The sequence below is a fragment of the Topomyia yanbarensis genome, chromosome 3, assembly GCF_030247195.1.
Source record: "Topomyia yanbarensis strain Yona2022 chromosome 3, ASM3024719v1, whole genome shotgun sequence".
In the NCBI taxonomy this organism is placed as follows: Eukaryota; Metazoa; Arthropoda; class Insecta; order Diptera; family Culicidae; genus Topomyia; species Topomyia yanbarensis.
In genome coordinates this window covers 86,962,895-86,984,227 of record NC_080672.1, presented here as the reverse complement: position 1 = coordinate 86,984,227, position 21,333 = coordinate 86,962,895, and the positions used below count along the sequence as shown (strand labels likewise).

General features: G+C 39.1%; 2 protein-coding genes across 7 annotated transcripts in view; both read right to left on the bottom strand.

The window, feature by feature from the left end:
- Positions 1 to 21,333, bottom strand: part of LOC131689136 (uncharacterized) — a 537,510-nt gene that overhangs the window by 480,072 nt on the left and 36,105 nt on the right. The window lies entirely within an intron of this gene.
- LOC131687045 (late histone H2A.3, gonadal-like) lies at positions 1,874 to 2,293 on the bottom strand. The gene has a single exon (XM_058971081.1). The coding sequence runs from the start codon at positions 2,291 to 2,293 to the stop codon at positions 1,874 to 1,876; it is 420 nt and encodes a 139-aa protein (XP_058827064.1).

Genomic DNA, 21,333 nt, shown 5'->3' with positions numbered 1-21,333 from the left:
CTTTAAAGGTGCTACGTTTACTTAACTACTGGGGTGTTTTCATGTTGGCGAAATCGCGGGCGTAAGTATGTGTGGATTATTGCAATTGCATGGTCGCGACGGTGACAAGTTTCATGTTATTGCGAAGGCCACGAGCGTTTGTACCTATATGAGTATAGATACCGTATAGTGGAGATATACTGATAAAAGAAATCATAACATGCCGAATAAAGAAAAAAAAGATGCAGAGAGCTTGATTAAAAATATATAAATTGATCAATACTATTTTGGTACACATCAGTAATGGAAAAGCAAACTAATAGATGCACAAAAGAAACAGATTAATGAAGTAGAATGGAAAAACACATGTAACATGCAATCAAACTCGTCTAACTACAGCAAATGTTTTATATTTACCATTAACGAAAACAGCATTCTGTTATACTTTCATCATGCTATGCTGGCCGAGATGATTCACGTGCTTCGGTAAATTTATTGTACCCTAGTTTATCCAATCCGACCTTCCCGAATGAATAGAACCAAATGCACAAATTGAATACCGGAAGTATTAGCCACTATTCTATCATATACGCCAGTTCTGCATCCATTCCCTAACCCAACTGTCAAAAATACTCATACGAACACATACACAGATAGACATAGACTAGCACATAACAATTGTACACTAGTACGAAAAGCTACGATTATTACAGAACGATAACTAGTAGATAAATGGACACACATTGACTCCCACTGTGAGCCCCGTCCAAGAAAACCACCATCAAATTGTGGAACAATGTTTGCAAACACGGCACACAGCGAAAGTCAATCCACGTCGACCCACCAGTCGGCCACGACACCGCGCACAGACTAGTGGTTGAGCGTTGGTATGCGCAGGTGCAGAGTATGAAAAAAACATAGAACATAAAAAAGGCGCATAAGCCCTCTCGGTATCCTCGATGCACTACTATCGAGGTGTAATGCAATAACCATCTTAAAGCAATTGTCTGTTATTGGTTCTGTAGCACTGATACACGCAATATGCTTGATGATATTTGCAATACCGTCAAACCCCTCAACCTAGGGGAGGGCTGAGAAAAAATTTGCACAAAAAGAAAAATTTATGTTAAAAAATTAAATTGCAGATAACCCATTTTTTATTTTTTTATATGTTGTCAACAGAAACTTAAAGAGGTATGAAACATTTTAAATGTGATGGCATGATGGAGAATTGGGCATAGCAATTTTTTTTTACTCTCAAAATCTCACCTTTTATACTGTGACAAATGTGAAAGTAAGCTCAGATCAGTTATGTTGTATAAAATACGCTAATGGAATTTTTTTTCTTAAATACCACATGTGTCATCTTTCGCGCTCTTTTAAAAAAATTCTCTTCCGTCAAAATAATCTTGACTGTGGAAAATGTTTAGTCTTCCATGCCGCAGTGAAACGTGTAAAGTTGCATCGGGATCTGAGGTGGTCGGTCACGATTTTACAGATTTTCGGACGAATCTTCGTGGGATTCTTCTAAAGGCAACAGAAAACCGGCAAATTATTAATAGGTTTGTGCGTTTATCAGAGCCAAATACCGTTTTATTGATTTGTTTATTTATTAACGTGTATTAAGTATAGTGCACTAAGTACACGCTGCTCAGAAAATCTAGCGAAATCGCCTTAGGGCACCAGCGGCTGTTAGTTCAGTGGGCCATAAGCGCGACTTCCGGAGGATCATATAGTGATTTTTATTTATAACTTTTTGGAATGGGTGTACTGTTGCTCATGGTAGAAGATTCATGTGAAAGACCATTACGGAAAACTAGCACCAATAACTCTTTACAAGTAGATTTTGTTGGTCCTGAAAATGACTTTTTGGAGACATTGAAGACGCGTGAATTTACTTCTTCCCGACGGTTGTTTTTCTTCGCGAAGCTTTCTTGGCAGGTGTAGCGGGTTTAGGGGTTTTCGGTTTGTTCGCTACAGCCTTCGATGATTTAGTGGCCATCATTGGCCATCTTCGCATCCGGTTTCTTAGCGACAGCCTTAAACTTTTTAGCCTTCTCACACCACTCCCACAATTTTTCTTCTTCTCTCTTGTTGTAGCCGATTTCTTCGGTTTCTTTTTGGTCTTCTTTGGCAGCAGAATTGCCCGTATATTAGGCAACACACCACCCCGGGAAAAAGTCACGCCGGAGAGCAATTTCTCCAGCTCTTCATCATTTCGAATGGACAACTTCAGATGACGGGGGATACTCCTGGTCTGCTTGTTATCACAGGTAGCGTTTCCTGCCAGGTCCAATACACCAAGATATTCCATCACTGTTGCTAGGTAGAGGAGTACTCCTTAACCGACACGCTCATCGTGTTGACCCTTTCTCAGCAAACGATGGATTCGGCCGACAGAACGTGCTGGTCTATCCAGCACGAGTGTAACACACGAATAATGCCGCTCTCGAATACGACCCCCGGTTTTATATTGGGTTCAGTTTACGTGTGAAGCCAAAGGGGCCAGAAATCGAACAAAAACAGTTTACTTCCATCGTCAAAGATTTCCAAGTTTACTTCCATCGTCACCGATTCGAGTTTGTCATGTGTGGATCTACTGTAGTACGGGGTTGGCTATTTCAAAATCCCTTTACTCCATTGAACGAAACATTTTCGAATTGCAATTGCTCTTGTGGGAACAAAATTGTGTGCCCCATCAAATTCATGTAGGGTGGTTTGGTGTTTAACTATATTTTTTTCGACAAGGGTCGTCTGCCTGTTTAGCAGTTTGTGCCGCATATCATCCATTGCAGGTATGTATTAAACACAAGCAAATGGGTCATTATAGTAATAATGCTCGGTGTGCAGAGAACCATGAGGATGACTCTTGCATTGAGAATACAGTAAAGTGCGCCTATCGTGGGGACAATCCATATGGTCTATTAGCATGCCCCGTGTATATCTGCAGCGTAGCCTTAAAAAAAGTTCTAAGCACCCTTTAGGGACCATCCATAAATGACGTAGCATTATATGGGGGAGGGGGAGTTTAGTATTTTGTGATGATGTGTGACGACAGGGGGTAGGGGATCATGTCATGCTGCGTAGCTTTTTAAAAGGGGAATAGGGGTTGACCTGATGTCATGGTAATCTTACCTGTTTCTTCCAACTAACATTGTTCTTTATTTTTGTAATATTTTTTACGAGGACAAGTGGGGGAGGGTTACAGTCAAACTACGTAATTACCAGGGGGTATTTAGAGGTTTGCGACGAAATGCTACAATGGGGGCGGGGGGTGTTAAAAATCACTCAAAAATGCTACGTCATTTATGGATGGCCCCTTAACAGAAACACTAAAAAGAGGTACGTTAATCACCATGACACATCATTATGTTCTCTTGGCTCAAGCAGAGTGTGACTCTGGCGCTCCCCATATGTAAACACCTTTGCTCCTAAAAGCAATAAGCAAATGAGATTAAATTAAGCCCAAAAAAATTGCAACAAGTCTTAGATATTTGGGTTATTTTCTCGATGATAACACGGTGCTACAAAAAAACCGCTGAACAAGCCTTTTTTCTTCTTTCCAGAACTGTAATTGAAAAATCGACTGAAAAATGACAACTTTGCTAATTTGTTGGTCCTACGATATACATTTCCTTAGTCGAGAAAAGTGTAGGTTAAAACTATTTTTTCTACTCTGAAGAGAAAAATGTTTTAAACCACATTTGATGTAGGGCACAGAATCTATAACTAAATTATTTACGGTATTTGCGTTTAGAATTCGTGTCATCAGAATCCAACACAAACTTAGTGAACCAAGCCAGCGCTGGATTGACGCTAGTTCCAAAAACGAAAATACTATTTGTGTTTCTAAGCAAAGCTTTAGTCCTGCGTCATGTTTCGCAGCGTCAATCCAGTGCTAGCTTAGTCCTCTCATTAAGTTAGTGTCGGATTCTGATGGGACGAAGCTGAAACGCAATTTCCATAACTAATTTTGCTATAGGTTTTATGCTCTTCACGCGCAAAGATGGTTTTGAACAATTGGTGGCAAAACCAGCGTCAAGTATCTCAAAATCTACGATGAGTACTGTCATTGAAGAAGACGACATTCGTGACTCGATAGTACAAGAAACAAAAATGAAATCAGTTATTCACGAACATGGACACGGCAGTAACCACGATGATGAACACTTTATCGCTAGTGATTGCGTCTAACAAAACTTAGATATTATGCTGGATATTGGCCAGAATAAAGTTACTTAAATAATACGCAAATTAAATTTCTGCAATAAGTTAGTGCATTGTACGCTTACTATAAACGTCAGGCATCTCACTCAAGTGTGCTAGACAAAAACATTTCAATTAGCTGATTAGAATATTACCGAGAAGACAGTTTTTGTTTTCGCGTCATTTTCATGCATTAGCATTTCTGTTGACACTCAATTTCAATTTATGCGGGGAATACGTTTCGTATTAAAACACTGTTAGCCCGGGAAATCGTGATATTTCAAATAATCGAACAATAAGCAGGAAAAACGTGAAAAAGTAAACAAGCCAAAAAGTGGTAAAACAGCAGTTTTCCTGAGGTGTTCATATATACCCTTGTATATTACTAATTTTATTGACATACAGAAACGCACAGAGTAGCGGTAGGACTAACTGTCGTGATTTTTCCTTACTTTCCATCGGATGTCATTTGATGCTAATCCACAAATTAGCCAATCAATCATAATAAACTTAATGTTGCAACCAGCAGCGGCATTTTAGTCGCTTTCTATAGTTTCCAAATAATGTCTATGTTTGAAAACAACGTGACGATTCAGCGAACAGACATCAATAGACAATCATGCAGAGCGACTAAAATGTTGTAACTAGTTAAGTCTTTAAGTCAATAAGTTGAAATTATTGTTTCGATTTCATGTTTTCAGTATATTGTTTGTTATGGAATACATTGAGAGAGATGATCAGAGATCACGCAGAAAAAGAGAGAAAAATAAATCAATAAATTGAAATCGACTCAAGAGCAGCTCTTGAGGGATTCAATGAGAAACCGGCCGACCGCAAAATATGACCAACGAACGAAGTTTTGCAGTTATGTTCGGTTTACGAATCTCCATGAATTTTTCTGGCTTCTTTTTTCACAAAAATAAAAAATTATGTTAAAAATTTTAATTGCAAAAAAAACATTTTCTAATTTTTTATAGTTTGTCAACAAAACCTAAAGAGAAAAGAAATGTTTTGAATGTGATTGCATGATGGAGATCTTATCGGTTAAAAAGTTTTTCTAAAAATAACTTTATACATGTATTCAAATTTCATACTGACATACAAAACTGTAATTTAATTAGTATCATTTCAAATCAAAATACATTTAACAAAAATCTTCCAAAATGCGATAGTTTTCGAGATGTTTGGTATTTTGCTCCAGCAATAATAATTAATTCGTGTAATTATGCCATTTTTAAAAGTTATTCGCATTGCCCTATCATAAAATGGCAATAATCTAATGCTTATCGTTTTAAAGATGTAAAAGAAACTTTTTCAGTGTATTCGGATCATGGAGAAGCTTTCAATAAAAAAAGTTTTCCTGACAACATCTTTTGACATATTTGTGTAATTCATAGAGAGAAGTGGGCCAATTCGGACCCCCATCTGTTTCTCAGCTATGGTAATGTTATGAAAAGCGTATATATAATTTTCATGGCTGTCATGTTTCGTTTTTCGGTTCTTTGTTTTCCCTCCCCTCCTTAATTAATATCGGGGTGAATAAAGCTCCTATTGCTAAAAAACATCGCTTGAAATGCTCTCAAATTTTGTTCCATGAAAATTCCTTTCTTTCAAATTTTCGAAACCAAACCCGTGCAGAAGAAAAAAAATGCGAAATACCAAATTCAGGTGTTCCATGCCAACAACTTTATATCACAATATGGTATTAATAAGCTCTACATTAAAGGTGAAATACCAAAAATAATAACACAGGCATGTTCTACGAATAACTATTTGATAATGAAACGAGTTATCACAATACCTGAATAGTAATAAAACATTTTTCAACCTTCCAATAACAAAATCAACTGTATGGAGGTATTCAATAAGATTACTAATTTGGTACGAAATTCGGCAACGCTTTGACAATAATGATTTTATGCATGGCTTAATATTTTTCAAGCTAAATCCAATAGGCGAAGGTACTTTCTTCGATGTTTTTAAAATCTGTGGGTACGATAGGTTACTATATTCGAGATTAAACAGAACAATGTACACACCTATAAAATCAGTGATTCAACTTTTATTTGAAGAGTTTGAATACTGCAGATTATTTAAAAATTAATAACAAAAATAATGAATGCAAACCGTTGATGTCATTCAGGTAAGAAAATAAGGAAGTGGCAAATGATGTAAAAAATCATGAAACCGCGGAAGAAAATGTTAATGTGTATGTATATGTATGGAAACTTCAACGAATCACCGATCGATTCAAAAAAGCTATTTTGAATATCGAGATTAATCAAACATTCCACAAAATCAAGAGTTTGAAACACGAGCTCAGCAAAATACAGTTGCGTCTCACAAACGCCACGAACAACGACATCGCAACACGATTCATAACAACACAAAACCAGTCGTTTGAGAGTCGCAAGGAATCATTAAAACACAAATCCACCGCTAAAATCAACTTGCTGATCACCAGGTCAGCATCACCGAACAACAGCATTCCTACGCTCAACGAAAAAGCCATATTTAACGTTAAAAAAACATTTTTTCAGCAGCTGCGTCTGGTTTTATACTTGCAAATAACTTCTTCGGTGTCCTCGTCGTCGCCAGAGTGTGGAATTGAAGTTGTGTATTCAGGCTCACGTGGTAGCTTAACTGTGCAACGATTACGTTTGCGCTTCGGAGCATTTTTTAAATTCCTTTTCCTTTTCTTTTTCGATCATGTTCTATTCGATTATTACTGGCGCCATCTTGAACAGAAACAATTGCGTTCTTCATGTCCTCTTCACTTCGTTTTGGCGTTTTTCTCACGAAATTACGCACTATTTTCCTGGTTGGCAAAGCTGTATTATCGTGCAACATGAGGCCAATCTATGTCGCCATTCACCTCTGATACAAAACTCCTATCACTTACCTCCTTGCGGTGCAAACTAGTGTACAAGTGTTCTTTTGCTGTTTTTGCTTAAACTCGGGACTGGGTGAGGTTCTATTCCCAACCGCTGTCAATTCGATTACTTCGACAGCTTGACGGATTGGAGCCTGTCTCAGTTTCGTTTCGAGCGGGAGTGGCATTAGTGAAGATCGTCTAGGATATGTGGTCATATGCTGACAGGGAAGGGGAACAAATAACGCGCGCGTGAAACTGCTAGTGTATCCGTCTTGCAGAGTGAATCTTTCGGTACAGCTAATGGTTGTTTTGTGCGCTCAAAATTATTTCTTGATTTTCTTTTGTAAGTTCGGTCTGTATACAACCTTCTCAATTTTTTCTCAATAAATAGTTTTTACGGAAATCAGCCCCAATAAGACTTCAATCTGACTTGTATCGATGATCAAGGGTCAATACGTACTGAAAATTCGCGGCGTTTGTTTTTATGAATCTAATCTCGAGTTCCGTTATTACTAACAAGCCCGTGCATCAGGTTAACGATCCTTTGTATTTCCCGTCAATGTTCGATACTATAATTCGTATACGTGTATTTCACAAACAATCCTGAGTTCCACGTAGCCTTCAATTTGATCTGAGTGATTTTGTGTTCCTCCCATAGTTTACAAAGTTTTGCAGTGAAGTGCAGTATGTTTAGTGGGAAATCGAAGTTGATCGCTCGGTGTGTCGTTTCTCCTGTTGTGTTGTGTGTTGGTAGGCAAAAATATCGTTGGAATAGTGTAATTTGACGTAGTGATTTTATCGTCACATCACAATTATTTTACTATGTATGTGCGCGACTCGAGCGAGCTACCAAAAAAATGTTCCCACTTAGCATCGACAGCGACATCTGAACTTGACTAGTTGATGCAACGATTTCACTGATTCCCACAACAGTTATATATATGAGAGGTGTCTCATCCCACTGATGGGTGGATTAAATCGGTTTTATGTATACATGTGTGTATATATGTGTATGTGTTTATGTGTGTATATGTACATATAAATGTTCAAAAAATGGTTGCATTATACACGGGATTGTTTTGTAGTGTACACATATAATCTATTAATGTGAAAAACTGATACTTCTGGATAGAAGTCAGATCTTCCTCCAATTACAGCTCCTTGGAGATCTCCAATGGAACAACTTACAGAAGTCCAACAGGCAGTGACACCAGACTAGGAGAAACGGAAGCGCTGAGGAAAATACGGAGTCTATCGGTTCTTTTTTTATTATTTCCCCTTTTCTTTCTTAAATAAGCAGGAATTCAAGAAATGTGGATGAGAGTTAAAGGAGACATAAATGGGAGATAGGAATGCAGGTAGAAAACTGAAAAAATGGTAAGTTCTAGTACACATGTGTTATGTTATATATACAAATTGAACCATTATAATAAATACGCGTCGATTTCCTGCTTAAATGGAATCGAAAGTTTTACTGTAATGTTACAATCCAATTGATACAAACATTACAGTAAGGCGGGGCTAGTTGATGGAACGATGACCTCGGAACATGTCTGGCACTGTACACGAAATGGGTCATCGGAAAGTCAATTGAGCTAACACCTTCCTAAATCCGTGAACCAAGTTATTTGCATGAATGTTTAAATACATGCAAACATCTTTTTTCTGTAAATCACTACCAGCTAGTGGGAGATAGGAAGGTTAACACACACACACACGTGTATTTCACAAACAATCCTATTTGCAAAATATGATTTATAACATCTCGAGCTATCATAACTCTGTACAACGTGTCACTCGGTAGTTTTCAACATAATAAATGTACCGCAGAAAAGGAATAGCGATTTTTGTAATACAGCCGCAATAAATAGTGATCCGGCCCATTACGTAGATAAGATTAGCTTTCCTAGGCAATACTCCCACGGTCGGCTGTGTGGAGTTCAAATTGATTTTGTTTAGAAAATGTGATCAGAGCCTAAAATTCTCATACCTATTGAATGAACGACGAAATTCAGAGAATTCATCTTCGTCCTTTCCTTGCCTCTTTCGTCGCTAAATGCATGAAAAAATAAAACAATAAAGGCGATGTCCCCTTCTCTCTCGATTCTACGAAAACGAGTAGCAGCAGCAGCGACTTTCGTTTTCCTATGACAATCCGAATTTCAATTTCGTTTTGATGCATGGTCAGTAATTTGCGATTCTCATTCATTAAATGAAATTAATGCAATGTGCATCTAATAATGCAACTAGAACATAGTTAAAATGAGAAATATGCACACCGATCAGGCTTCCGTCTTACAATACCATCATTAGCTCGCAAATCTACAGAATCGAGCATCGACAAATAAATATCATTGCTAGTGTATTTTCGTTTCCCCAGCAGTAAGTTCAATATCGAATGTACCAATATCATTCTGAATCTCAAAGCGAAAACGAGCGTGTGGAGCGAATAATGAAAACGCTCTGCTACATGCTTGCTTTGTCCTAGCCCGTTGTCTCATTTTCGATTTCGCAAAGTGCTAGTGGTATGGAAAGAAGCTTCGTCCTTTCGTCAGTTTCGCCTGATTTCGGCAAATGAAAAAAAACATTTTCCGACTCTGAACGTGATACTCTCGATAGCCGGCTACCCAGAGTTAAAAAAAGACCAAGATCTAAGATCTTTTCTTTTTCGAGTGACCGTGTACTCGAAAACCAACTAAACTACTACCTAATAAACCATGCTTTACAGGTCGCATCGCTTTCTTGGAGCAAATCCCAGACCTTATATCCTTCCAACCCACCAACTCCGCGACACCTATGGAAGAGCCTGCTGAGTCGTCTACCTTCCGTTAAGTAGGTATAGCATCAACACTTCTCGTCTACCTTATCCTTTATCCTTCTGCGATGGCTATCATGCTGCTGAGGTTTTAATATGGGTCGGATGGGTATGAATTCCTACGTACCACTTCCTAAGGAACTCAGTCAAACATGATGAAATCAGTGTACAATCCGCCAAAATCATCGTCACAACGCAACGCAACGAAATTACGTACAATTTTCCTGTCAAAATAATTCAAATTTACATTATATTAGTGGCCTATTGTGCCCCCAAACGGCTAACCAATCGTGTCCCCAAGCGTATATTTCATGTTGATTTTATCAAAAACAAAAATACAACAAAACCAACACGAGTACTCAATTGACATTTTTTTTTACATTGATTAAATGTACTGTACTAGGACGAAAGACAATGCGTTTTCGCAGAAAACATAAACGACGTCGTAACTAGGGTTGTGGTACCGGTAATACCGGTACCGAAAATCTCGGGAATACCGACCCATTTTTGGTACCGTAATACCGGCACTGAACAAAAACCAGTACCGGTATTTTCGGTACCATGCAATTTTTTATGAAAAATATGTGGGCTCTATAGGGGGACCTGTCTCAAAATATCGGTCTGCAAGATGACTTTTAATTGTAATAATTACCTTCTCTAAATTAAACATTACTAGCTCCCGTTGAACTGAACGATATGTTTAAATTCCTGCTTTATTTTGTCGAAATTAAATTTTAACGATCTTTTACTAATTTTCAAAATATTCACATCTAGCGTAAGAGACGTAAAAATTTGTTATGATTTTTTTATTAGCGACAATCTGATTGGTTTCCATTATTCACTGGGTGGCGCGAAATAAAACTATGGTCTAAGTCATGTCTTTGGTTTGCTCTTAAACCATTATTTATAGAAGAATGGATAGCAATTTAGTAGCAAACAATTTTAGACTTGGTGAACTACTCCAAATGGGGCGATTTGTAATTATTGGTGATCGGAAAATTCAGCAAAACTCCATAGTTTACAGGAAAGCAAGGAGCCTTGGTATGCAGGTCTAAACCAATTTACAGAAAATCAAGAGAGGAAATGCGAGCAACCTGCCATTCTCGCTTTGATTCACTGTTGTTAATAGTGTTTCTTACATTTACCATCTGTTGAAGTCGACAAGAGTCGCACCGCTTAGCTGTTATTGATTTCAAAGTGGCCTAGATTTCGAAATAAAAGAAGGTGCTGCATACGAAAAATATTTTCTGCTGAAATGAGTCGTGCAATTCCGAATCAATTAAAAACAATAAAAATGTTTTTTATCAGCACAAATCAATCATCTGAGTATGAGGTCATCAGTTTGAGCATTCAAATTAACTTTGAAGCTTTTATCAAATTTTTAAAAAAAAAATTCCAGTACCGGTACTTTACCGGTACTACCGGTACTGAGGGCTTCAGTACCGTAGTACCGGTTCTCGCCAAAAAGGGTCGGTACTGCGAACCCTAGTCGTAACTAATACAGCTGATCCATGGTAACAGCCGAAATGACAGTCGCCCACGATGTTCTTTACCGTGTATCTAATTCAGGAAACATGAGCGACCTCTACAATAACATAGCAAAGGTACCTATTGTACCCCCATACCTATTTGACCCCTTTCTACTCTACTTTGCCATGTCAACAAAAAATCTATGTAATGTTACGATTTTGAAAGTTTACATTTTTATTAATCAATTTTCGGAATGTTTGCACATATTGCTCATGGAATTCCAATTCCAATGGCACAACACAGCCAGCTAGCAGACGGTCAAGATTATCAGCTATGTTACTGAAGAGACGAACTCGAAACACAAAATCGAACTATATTTAGAACAGATTTTTATTTCAATGGTATTCCAGATTCCTGTATACTGTAGCACAAGAAAAAAAATTCTTAAGGATAATATTTTGAACCTTCATTTCAATAGACAATCTCAAAATACAAACCCAAAATGCATTCAATAATGACTGTTTTAAATGCTTACGATTCACAAACTATTACTAAACCTCCACCTGAACCAGTCGAATCAAATATCAAAATATTAGCAAACCACAATGGCTCAACTCTGTGTCGGCGAACCACAAGTAACCGACCGATGAGATACATTGTATATATGCCAAAACCTGCAACTCAGCGCCCGCTTGGTTTGTTTCTTCTATCAAACCACCACCCGAAGGCTAATGGCGCCTCACTGCCATCTCCATCCCATCGCTCCATCGTCTGCATTTTCGCCACACAGCCTCCAAATCTGCTGCTGCCATAGCGGCACTGTGTTCACCGCAAATGTCAACGGAGGAAAAAAAAGTAGTTGCGAAAAAAAACAACATAAAAGGTAAACATTTCGCTCTTGCCCGAGTAAGCTTACTGGTGCCCAAAGGTGAAACTGTCTGACAGAGCCAATCGCGGACTGATGCTGCTCCTAAGCGCGGGCACGGATAAGTTATGCTAGACCAGGCATACCGCTGACATGTTCGAGGCTCGGGTCGGCGTCTGCTCGGCTAACCTTGGAACTAGGTGACGGTTTTACGTTCTTAGGTGGGCAATTGTTCGCCATAGGAACCTGTTACTATCGATCCTTTCGCACCAACATGCCGGCCGAACATTCGCTGTTTGGTGGAATTTGAAAGTGTTCGCTGCGTGAGTGGGTTCATGTCATTTTATAGCCCTGAACCGCAGTTACCAGATTGTATCTACGAGTATCTATCTTACTGAATTTGCAGTGCGAATGACGGATCAATGGTGAGCAAACGAAACCCGTTGCCCTGAATTTAAGTTTAAAGGATTATCCCACCAACAAATTCATATTAATCATCTAACACCAATATTTCCTGCATCAACAAATTTGTTACAGCTTCTCTAATTTCCCACATCCTACGCCGGCATCTCTCCACTCCGTTGGTTGGCATCACGACGGACGTCGTCGAGCTGGGAGCTACAATCTTTCGATCGCACCTATAATAATCATTTGAAAGTTTCCGCCCAAATACGGTTTGAAGTGAACGCGTTCCGGTCCACGTCCAACTGCACAGAAGGTTTGCTGTGCCACCAGCACCAGATCCCAGAAGTTGGGTTGGGGAATCGGCGTTCAGTTTCGGCTCCAATGGCATTTCCATACCGCAGAAGTGTCGTCGTGTGAAAAGTGATCCGTCCGGTTGGAACAGGTTTTTGCGGATTTTTTTTTCTGCTGCTGCATTCAATGTTTGTAGCTTGTGCTTTCCACAGACGGTGTTTTCAGTTTCTGAAACCAATCTATGTTGATAGGAGTAGTGCACGATTCAGAGTTCGTACTGTATAGCGATATACTTGGTGGGAAGTAGTGATGTCAGATTTGGATGGATTTTGCGGATTGTAGAAACGTATGTACTTTAAACCACGTTTCTCTAACCATCATTTCTCAAATCAATCAACCGCGGCTATAAGTCGATCGCTATCAAAATTTAAAAGTATTGGTGGTGGTCAGCTATTTTCATCCGCATCTCTTATCATCTATTTTTATAAGTTGATTCATCAAGAGTTCTTTTTTTTAAACCAGCCACCTTTGCGACTAATTTCTTATCCGAACTTATTTTATTGGAAATAGTAGTAGTAGTAGTTTCCATTTAACTATTTCCAAAATTGCACATATTTTGTCGTATGTAATTCTAAATCTTCGTTGATTTGATGGCATTGTATCCACCGTATCCGCCGGGTGGTGCCAATAGAGCTGGCGTTTCTATAGACTGAACAAACGAATTTTCTTGTTTATATATGGTTTATTTTACCAACTAGGGACTTAATCCACAGGACATCAATGTGAATGGAGTATACGCATGGTCTTGTCTAAGTGGAATAATGACTGTTGAATTATTTAGGACTTAGAATTGTCGGCAACTTTTCTCAGGAAAAATTTATCCTTTAAGTTTCCAGTAAAACTGAGCGACATTTTGAAAGGTCCCGTCCTTCATCTCGAAAGATATTCAAAAAAAAAAATTGCGGCATCTATCCTTAGGTAAAACTGGGACACAAAATGAGCATGCCTATATTTTTATGGAATAGTAGCTTCCTCTACTACTGATGTGTTCAACACTTCTTCTCTATCATCATGACCGCATCTTATTTCCGACCGATCTTTTAAATTTTGTTCGAATTAATTTTCATTTCCATAATTAGATGCGCGAGGGTCAGTGCTTTCTGATTCGAACTCATTCGAATATTTTCCGGATCACCATATTTCATGCACTGCCGATAAATCTAGTTGTACTACAGCTTCCAAATTGCCACAAATTATCATTGCCTTAAAATTTTCACGAATTTACTGCTTAAACTCGGTTGATAGTAATTTTTAGTCACCTAAGAGTGTGATGAGAAAATCGTTCTTATCTTGTGATCCTCAGGTCAATCACAATCGACCATATAGACCAGGTTTGATCACTCGTTTAGCAATATACTAAGGTTTTTTTATACGGACTTTGGACGGATTTCGCAACATGGTTTCTGCTTTTATTCCATGTTCAAGGAACTTAGAAGATTTTTGGAAAAGTGTTAAGACGGATCTTGTAGAATACTTTTGGACCGCACTTCAACAACATGGTTGTTTTCGGAACAGTAATAACGAGCAGACTTCAATTTACGGGTCATAAGCGTGAACCCGCTGTGTTTGGTATTAGCTCAACAATAGTGCTGGTTGTTGATTTGGAGGTACCGGGCGCAGCTTTAGCTATTGTCAATATTGCCTGAATCGCAGCCACAAATTTGTCTATAGTTTTTGGCTTAGATTCAGATATTATTGAATGTGTCTTACTGAATGGCCATCGATGAGTTGTTCTTGACGGTTCCTGTGTATAGTTTCTTGTAATGTGCAGTCTGATAATAGAACGGGGACGAATTTCGTGTATCCTGAATATGTGCATCGTTGGTTTTGGTTTTTTGAAACCGACTGATCTATGCTGATTCAATGACGCACCATGACTGCATGTACATGACCAATCATGTAAAGCGACTAAAATGTTGCTACTGGTTGCAAAACGAAGTTCCTTCCGACATTATTGTTCAAGAACATAAAATGAAAGTAAATGCATGCATTAATTGATTGATTGATCTGCTGAATCTAAGTATTTTGTTCAATACTACTGTATACGTACTCAATTCATATTGAATGCCCTCGTCACTAGAATCGCATATCGTTTAATTTTTATTGAACATTTAAATATTGTATTGTATTGGCTCCGGATCTCCAAGAAATCCAGGAGGAGATTAGCCGGCTCAAAAATAATAAAGCCGCTGGGGTTGACCAAATACCAAGCGAGCTACTAAAACACGGTGGCGAGCCACTGGCTAAAGCGCTGCACTGGGTGATTACCAAGATTTGGGAGGAGGAGATTTTACCGGAGGAGTGGATGGAAGGTGTCGTGTTGCGTTGCGTTGCGAAGCACGGTGCTATTCGTAGATTGCATACTAACGATTATCATGTTGCCTATAGGTAGCTCAACTCATCTTGCTTGTGAGATAAATGATCGGGAATGAACTTTATCTCTTATGAGTTCAGTAAACCAATAGCATGAGAATCGTTATTGCCGGCCACGACCATCTTCACCGATACTTAGGATAGGGTAGGAAATGTTGATGTAATACCTACTTAAGGAAGGCCCCCGACTCAGCGACGCTTCCATAGATATTACGGAGTTGGATTGAAGGACAGGTACAGGTCTAGGATTCGCCACAAGCAGGCAATGCGACCACAAAATGAATATGTTTTATGTGGTGGGATGGTTAATCTCCGAGTACACGTATACTCAGAGCAAAAAGATATTTAGTTATGATTTTTCTTGTATTTAAACTCTGGATAGCCGGCCATCAAGAGTGATTTAGTTTTTCCCTAAACTACAGCAATTTGAACTCCAAACAGCCGGCCGTAGGAGTATTGCTAAAAGCGCGAGCTAGTCTGATATAAATATTCGTTTGAGAATTGGGTAGCAGGAACACAAGTCAAGAGTATTTTTAATGTGCACTTTCAAATAAAACCACAACTTAGTCTATCCTCATATCGAGTCATAGCCACCGCGGGCTGAACCTACCTCCAACCTCTAAGGCAAAGTTTCGTCGGACCACCGATCGCGATCTACTTTCAAATATCCAGTGTATGCACATATATACACACATGTGTGCATGCCTGTAAACATACATATGAAAAGACGCATGTATACATTAGGGTGGGACAAAAATTAGATTCCAGCTCCGAGCAACTTTTTAGGTACCATTTGGGTCCTAGAACAACTGTGGAAATTCTTAGCTCGATCGGTGAAACTATATTTTTGCGCCCACTGTTTAAAGTTTACATGGGATTTTGTATGGGAAAAAGAACTTTTACAAAATAATTTCTCCAGAAGTCGCCCATTACTTCTTAAAAATAAATCGTTACGTGGCTTTTATAGGAAATTTAACAAAGAAACAAAGTCTCGAAAACCACGAAACGATCGGACGCTCGAGAAAAAAGTTATTAAGCAGAAACCGATTGATGCTCTGACGATTGATAAAATATTCATTTTTTCTATCACCACTGCTGTTGGTTGTCCAATTATACGTAATTTTGTTTTAATTCTCTCTTAATGTGTCTAAATCGTTTATTTATAGTATTTGGCCACTTCGAAAGGTTTTGAGGGATAAATTGAGGCTTCTTTTGTTCATAATAAGAGAAAGTTAAAATTTTTGTATATAGTTAGATCGTCAAAAGCAGTGATGCTATGAAAAGTGAAATTTTCATCAATCTTCAGGGCATCAATCGGTTTTTGCTTAATAACTTTTTCCACAAGTATCAGATCGTTTTGCAGTCTTCTAGACTTTGTTTCCTTGACAAATTTCCTATAAAAATCAGACATCTACTTATTTTTAGGAGATAACGGGCGACTCTTGGAAGAATTAATTTGCAAAAGACAATTTCCCCATAAGAAATCCCATGTAAACTTTAAACAGTGGGCGCAAAAATATAGTTTCACCTATCGAGCTAAAAATTTGCAGAGTAGTTCTGGGAGCTTAATGGAACCCAAAAAGTTACTCGGAGCCTAATTTTATTTTTTTCATATAACCATGTCCCACTCTAGTATACATGCATACATACGCACTCATGCACACATTCACACACATATATCTGCACACACACATATTTGCACATATACATGTATACCCATACGCGTTTAACAGCGCCAGATGAGAAGCCATCGCTGCAGCGCTGTACAGAATATGGGTCCTCGATCTATGACCGATCCTGAAGAGCTATTAATTGTATAACGGAACGTGAGCTTTCACTTTGTTTCTATACACGACATTCAAAGAACTGTAGAATACAACGAAAAGCGACTATTTTTTCTGACTCATGAGTTTTTTTTATGGTAGGAACCATGTAGTTAGTCTTCGTAATATAGCTAATATAACAATAATCGCACGCGTCGTTATGCTAACCGGAGTGCATCCTGCGAGGTATAAAATAAGTATAACCGATGTGTCTGAACCGAGCGACCCTGTATGTCGGACACACAACCGACGACACACGCGTGTTTTATTTCTCAGCCTAACACTAGAAATAGAAACAAAACTAGAGACAAGAAGAACGACAAGAAACCAATTTGCCAATTAAATGTGAGCATAAAGAGACCGGCCGTGTCGCGCCACTCCGCTACTGACCAGTGTTTGGTACTTTTAAAATGATGCTTTAAAAACTTGTATGCATGTATAAAAAAACTTTAGAAGTCCTCCGAACTATTTTCCCACAAACAACTCCGAACCATCTTCCAACTCCGAACTAACAAAGCATGATTTGTTGAGAAATATTTAAGAGAAGCTTGCTACGTAGAGAACAAGTAATATTGGCTGAAATTTTTTAGAAAATGATGATTATGCATAGTGTAGTTGTTACTCGCATTGCCCCTATGATGTAATCCAATATCAACAAAAACGTTAATAATAAGCATCGAAATTATGCCCATAATAATTATCTCAATCAGAACAAATTGAACTCCAGTGTATATTCCATCGAGGTTGTGCGCGTGACGGTGCCTTGACGCATTAGATTTTGTTGAAACCTGTCCTACCCGCACTGAACTAATTAAATCATATCTCGACAAACTACACCGTGTCCAATAAATTCTCATACACTTCTTCAAAGGCATTGTTGTCGTGTACGCACAACACATATATTAGCTATGTATTGGTGACATGTTGTACTATGTTTGCACTATTACTGACATGATAACATACATTCTTTCATTCAGTTTACATTTTCTACCGACGATGAAGGAATTCCGTGCCGTGGTGATAAAAAATTTTTTGGCTGGTGAGCGCCCGGGCGCTATTTTCAAAATTTTAAAGAGTGTTGGAGTAAAGCGCGATTATGTTTACCGGACCATCCAAAGGTACCGTGACACTTGCTCATTGGATGACAGAAAAAGATCCGGCCGCCCTCGTTCGGTAAGGACTGGACAAGTGGTTAAAGTCGTGAAGGAACGGATTAAGCGAAAATCTCAGCGCTCTGTTCGGAAAATGGCTGCTGATCTGAATATGTCGAAATCATCGATGCACAATATTTTAAAACTCGACCTGGGACTGCAAGCTTTCAAGAAACGTAAAGTACACGGAGTTTCGGAAGCTTCCAAGGAAAAAAGACTTGAAAGAGCAAGTGCTATCCTATCACGGCACGCTGGGGAAGAATTTATATTTTCTGATGAAAAATTATTTGTCCTGCAGCAATCTCACAATGTCCAAAATGACCGATTGTGGGCTGTCCCTTCCAGGAATGTGTCAGATAGTGACAGGAATATTCCTCGATTCCAAAGCGCCGGTGCAGTGATGGTTTGGGGAGCAATTTGCAAGCGTGGCAAATTTCCGCTTGTTTTCATCGACAGAGGCGTTAAAATTAACGCTGTGTATTATAAAACTGAAGTTTTAGAGAAAATCGTAAAGCCAAGTGTGCAAACAATGTTTGGAAATGACCATTATGTGTTTCAGCAGGACGGAGCGCCTTCCCACACAGCGAATGTCGTTCAGAGCTGGTGTCGGAACAATTTGAACGACTTTTTGGCGAAGGACGAATGGCCTCCCAGCTCTCCGGATCTTAATCCCTTGGACTATTTTGTGTGGTCATACATGTTGTCGAAGATCAACGAATACAGAGTGTCCAATATAACCCAATTCAAAACCGTAATTCAACGGATTTGGGACGAAATGCCGATGGAAGCCGTGCGTGCCGCTTGTGATGGTTTTGAGAAACGTCTGAAGCTGGTGAAGAAATTAAAAGATGGTGTCATTCCAAAACATATGCTGTAAATGATCAGTATTATATAGCATCACAGTATAAAAAATTTCAATAAAATTTGACTTACCAATACACAATAATTTGGGTTTCATTTTGTATGAGAATTTATTGGACACGGTGTACGTAAAAGCCATCCGCCAAAACTCCCCCCGAAGGGGAACCCCGGAAAAACCATTGCCGATTCCGTTTCCAGACCGGAGCCGCTCTAGGTCTGTTCTAATATTTACAAAATCCGTATAAAAATGACAGCTCCGAGCGAACCCAGGGCGACTCCGATCCAAAAACGAAACAAGCATATTACTGCTTGAATACAGTTCCCATCAGTTTATGAAAGAGAAAACTTTTCTCTTTTGTTTACTTTTAATATCTGCGATTAGCGAGCAGCGGCTCGTCCGGAATCCCCATTCAAAGTGAATTCCGACAGTCGGCCCGCAATCATATCCATACTAAATTCACAAAAGGGCGAATAAGATTTGTAAACAAACTTTTATTTTGATGATTTCTCTTAATTTACTATAATTTCAAAGCAGAAAACAACTGAAATCACTTCTACGAAGGGTAAAAATTTACTTTTACGCATATTTTTCATGAAATTTCACTCTGCAGCAGACTAATGAGCGAAACAAGTTTGTTTACAAAAAACAGTTTCGCCCCCTTGACGAATTAATACTGATATGTTTGTCGAGATATAGGGTTACTGCTCCCTAATTCATCTTAGCTCCTTTATTCATCTCACCCATTTGAACACGTTAGTTAGAGCAGTATCTGCTATCTCTATTCAACGCATTAGCTTAAATGGTAGGATGAATAAGGGTACGTTGTACTCGACTTTTCGCTTCGCTCAAACGGGAGCATTTTACATTTTACAGGCAAATTTTTTAACTGTACTTCTTCTTAGGTACGTAGCAAAGATGATGATACCTATTTAAGCGCAATCCAGTCACTATAAGTCGAGTTATCAATTGAATAATGTGACATACTGACTAATGAGATGAATAAGGGCACGTCCACCCTATTTGGCATTATATAAAAATCCTATTGGAAATTTCTCACCCGAATACATGAACGATGCCATAGCACGACACACAATGCCATTCCCATGACAACACATATGCCTTGTAGTTGTAGTGGTATTTACACCAAACGGAATTTAGTAGTGCACACACATTATCATGTTATTTTCTTCACTATTCTTCCACAATCAATACTTTTGCTACACATGAAGGAATTCGATTTTCAATATCGTGAAACTTTTCTAGTGGTAATTTCTCCGATCGACGATGTCACTAAACACTAGCGCAGACTCAACGCTAATCCACCAAGGCAAAAGATTAACCTCCCATACTAGTCGTATGCAACTCAGTTCCGCCGTAATCACACACACAGAGTACCAACTGAGGCTAGAGGTACGCCACCCAGCCACATCACCATGCACAAGAGCCAAACAAAATCTGAACCGTCTCCTTCGGCATCTCGATTCGAACTCCTAGACCACGCAATTGCGCATTGCGGTATTAAAACTCATATTACCGTAAACGTAGTCAGGAAGGTGTCGTGTGTCCTATCTACAGAAAGGGCGACAAGCTGGATTGCTGTAATTACCGAGCAATCACCCTGCTGAACGCCGCCTACAAGGTACTCTCCCAAATACTATGCCGTCGACTATCACCAATTGCAAGAGAGTTCGTGGGGCAGTATCAGGCGGGTTTCATGAGCGAACGATCTACCACGGACCAGGTGTTCGCTCTTCGTCAAGTACTGCATAAATGCCGCGAGTACAATGTGCCCACACATCATTTGTTCATCGACTTCAAAGCCGCATACGACACTATCGATCGAGATCAGCTATGGCAGATTATGCACGAGTACGGATTCCCGGACAAACTGACGCGATTAGTGAAGGTGACGATGGATCGGGTGATGTGCGTAGTACGTGTCTCAGGGACGCTCTCGAGTCCCTTCGAATCACGCAGAGGGTTACGGCAAGGTGATGGTCTCTCGTGTCTGTTATTCAACATCGCGCTGGAAGGTGTAATAAGAAGAGCAGGGATCGACACGAGTGGTACGATTTTCACAAAGTCCGTTCAGCTACTTGGCTTCGCCGATGACGTTGATATTATTGCACGAAACTTTGAGAAGATAGAGGAAGCCTAC

What these genes read in the sequence shown, in the direction of transcription:
- LOC131687045 (XM_058971081.1), bottom strand. Translation starts at nt 2,293, where the DNA reads ATGGAATATCTTGGTGTATTGGACCTGGCAGGAAACGCTACCTGTGAT.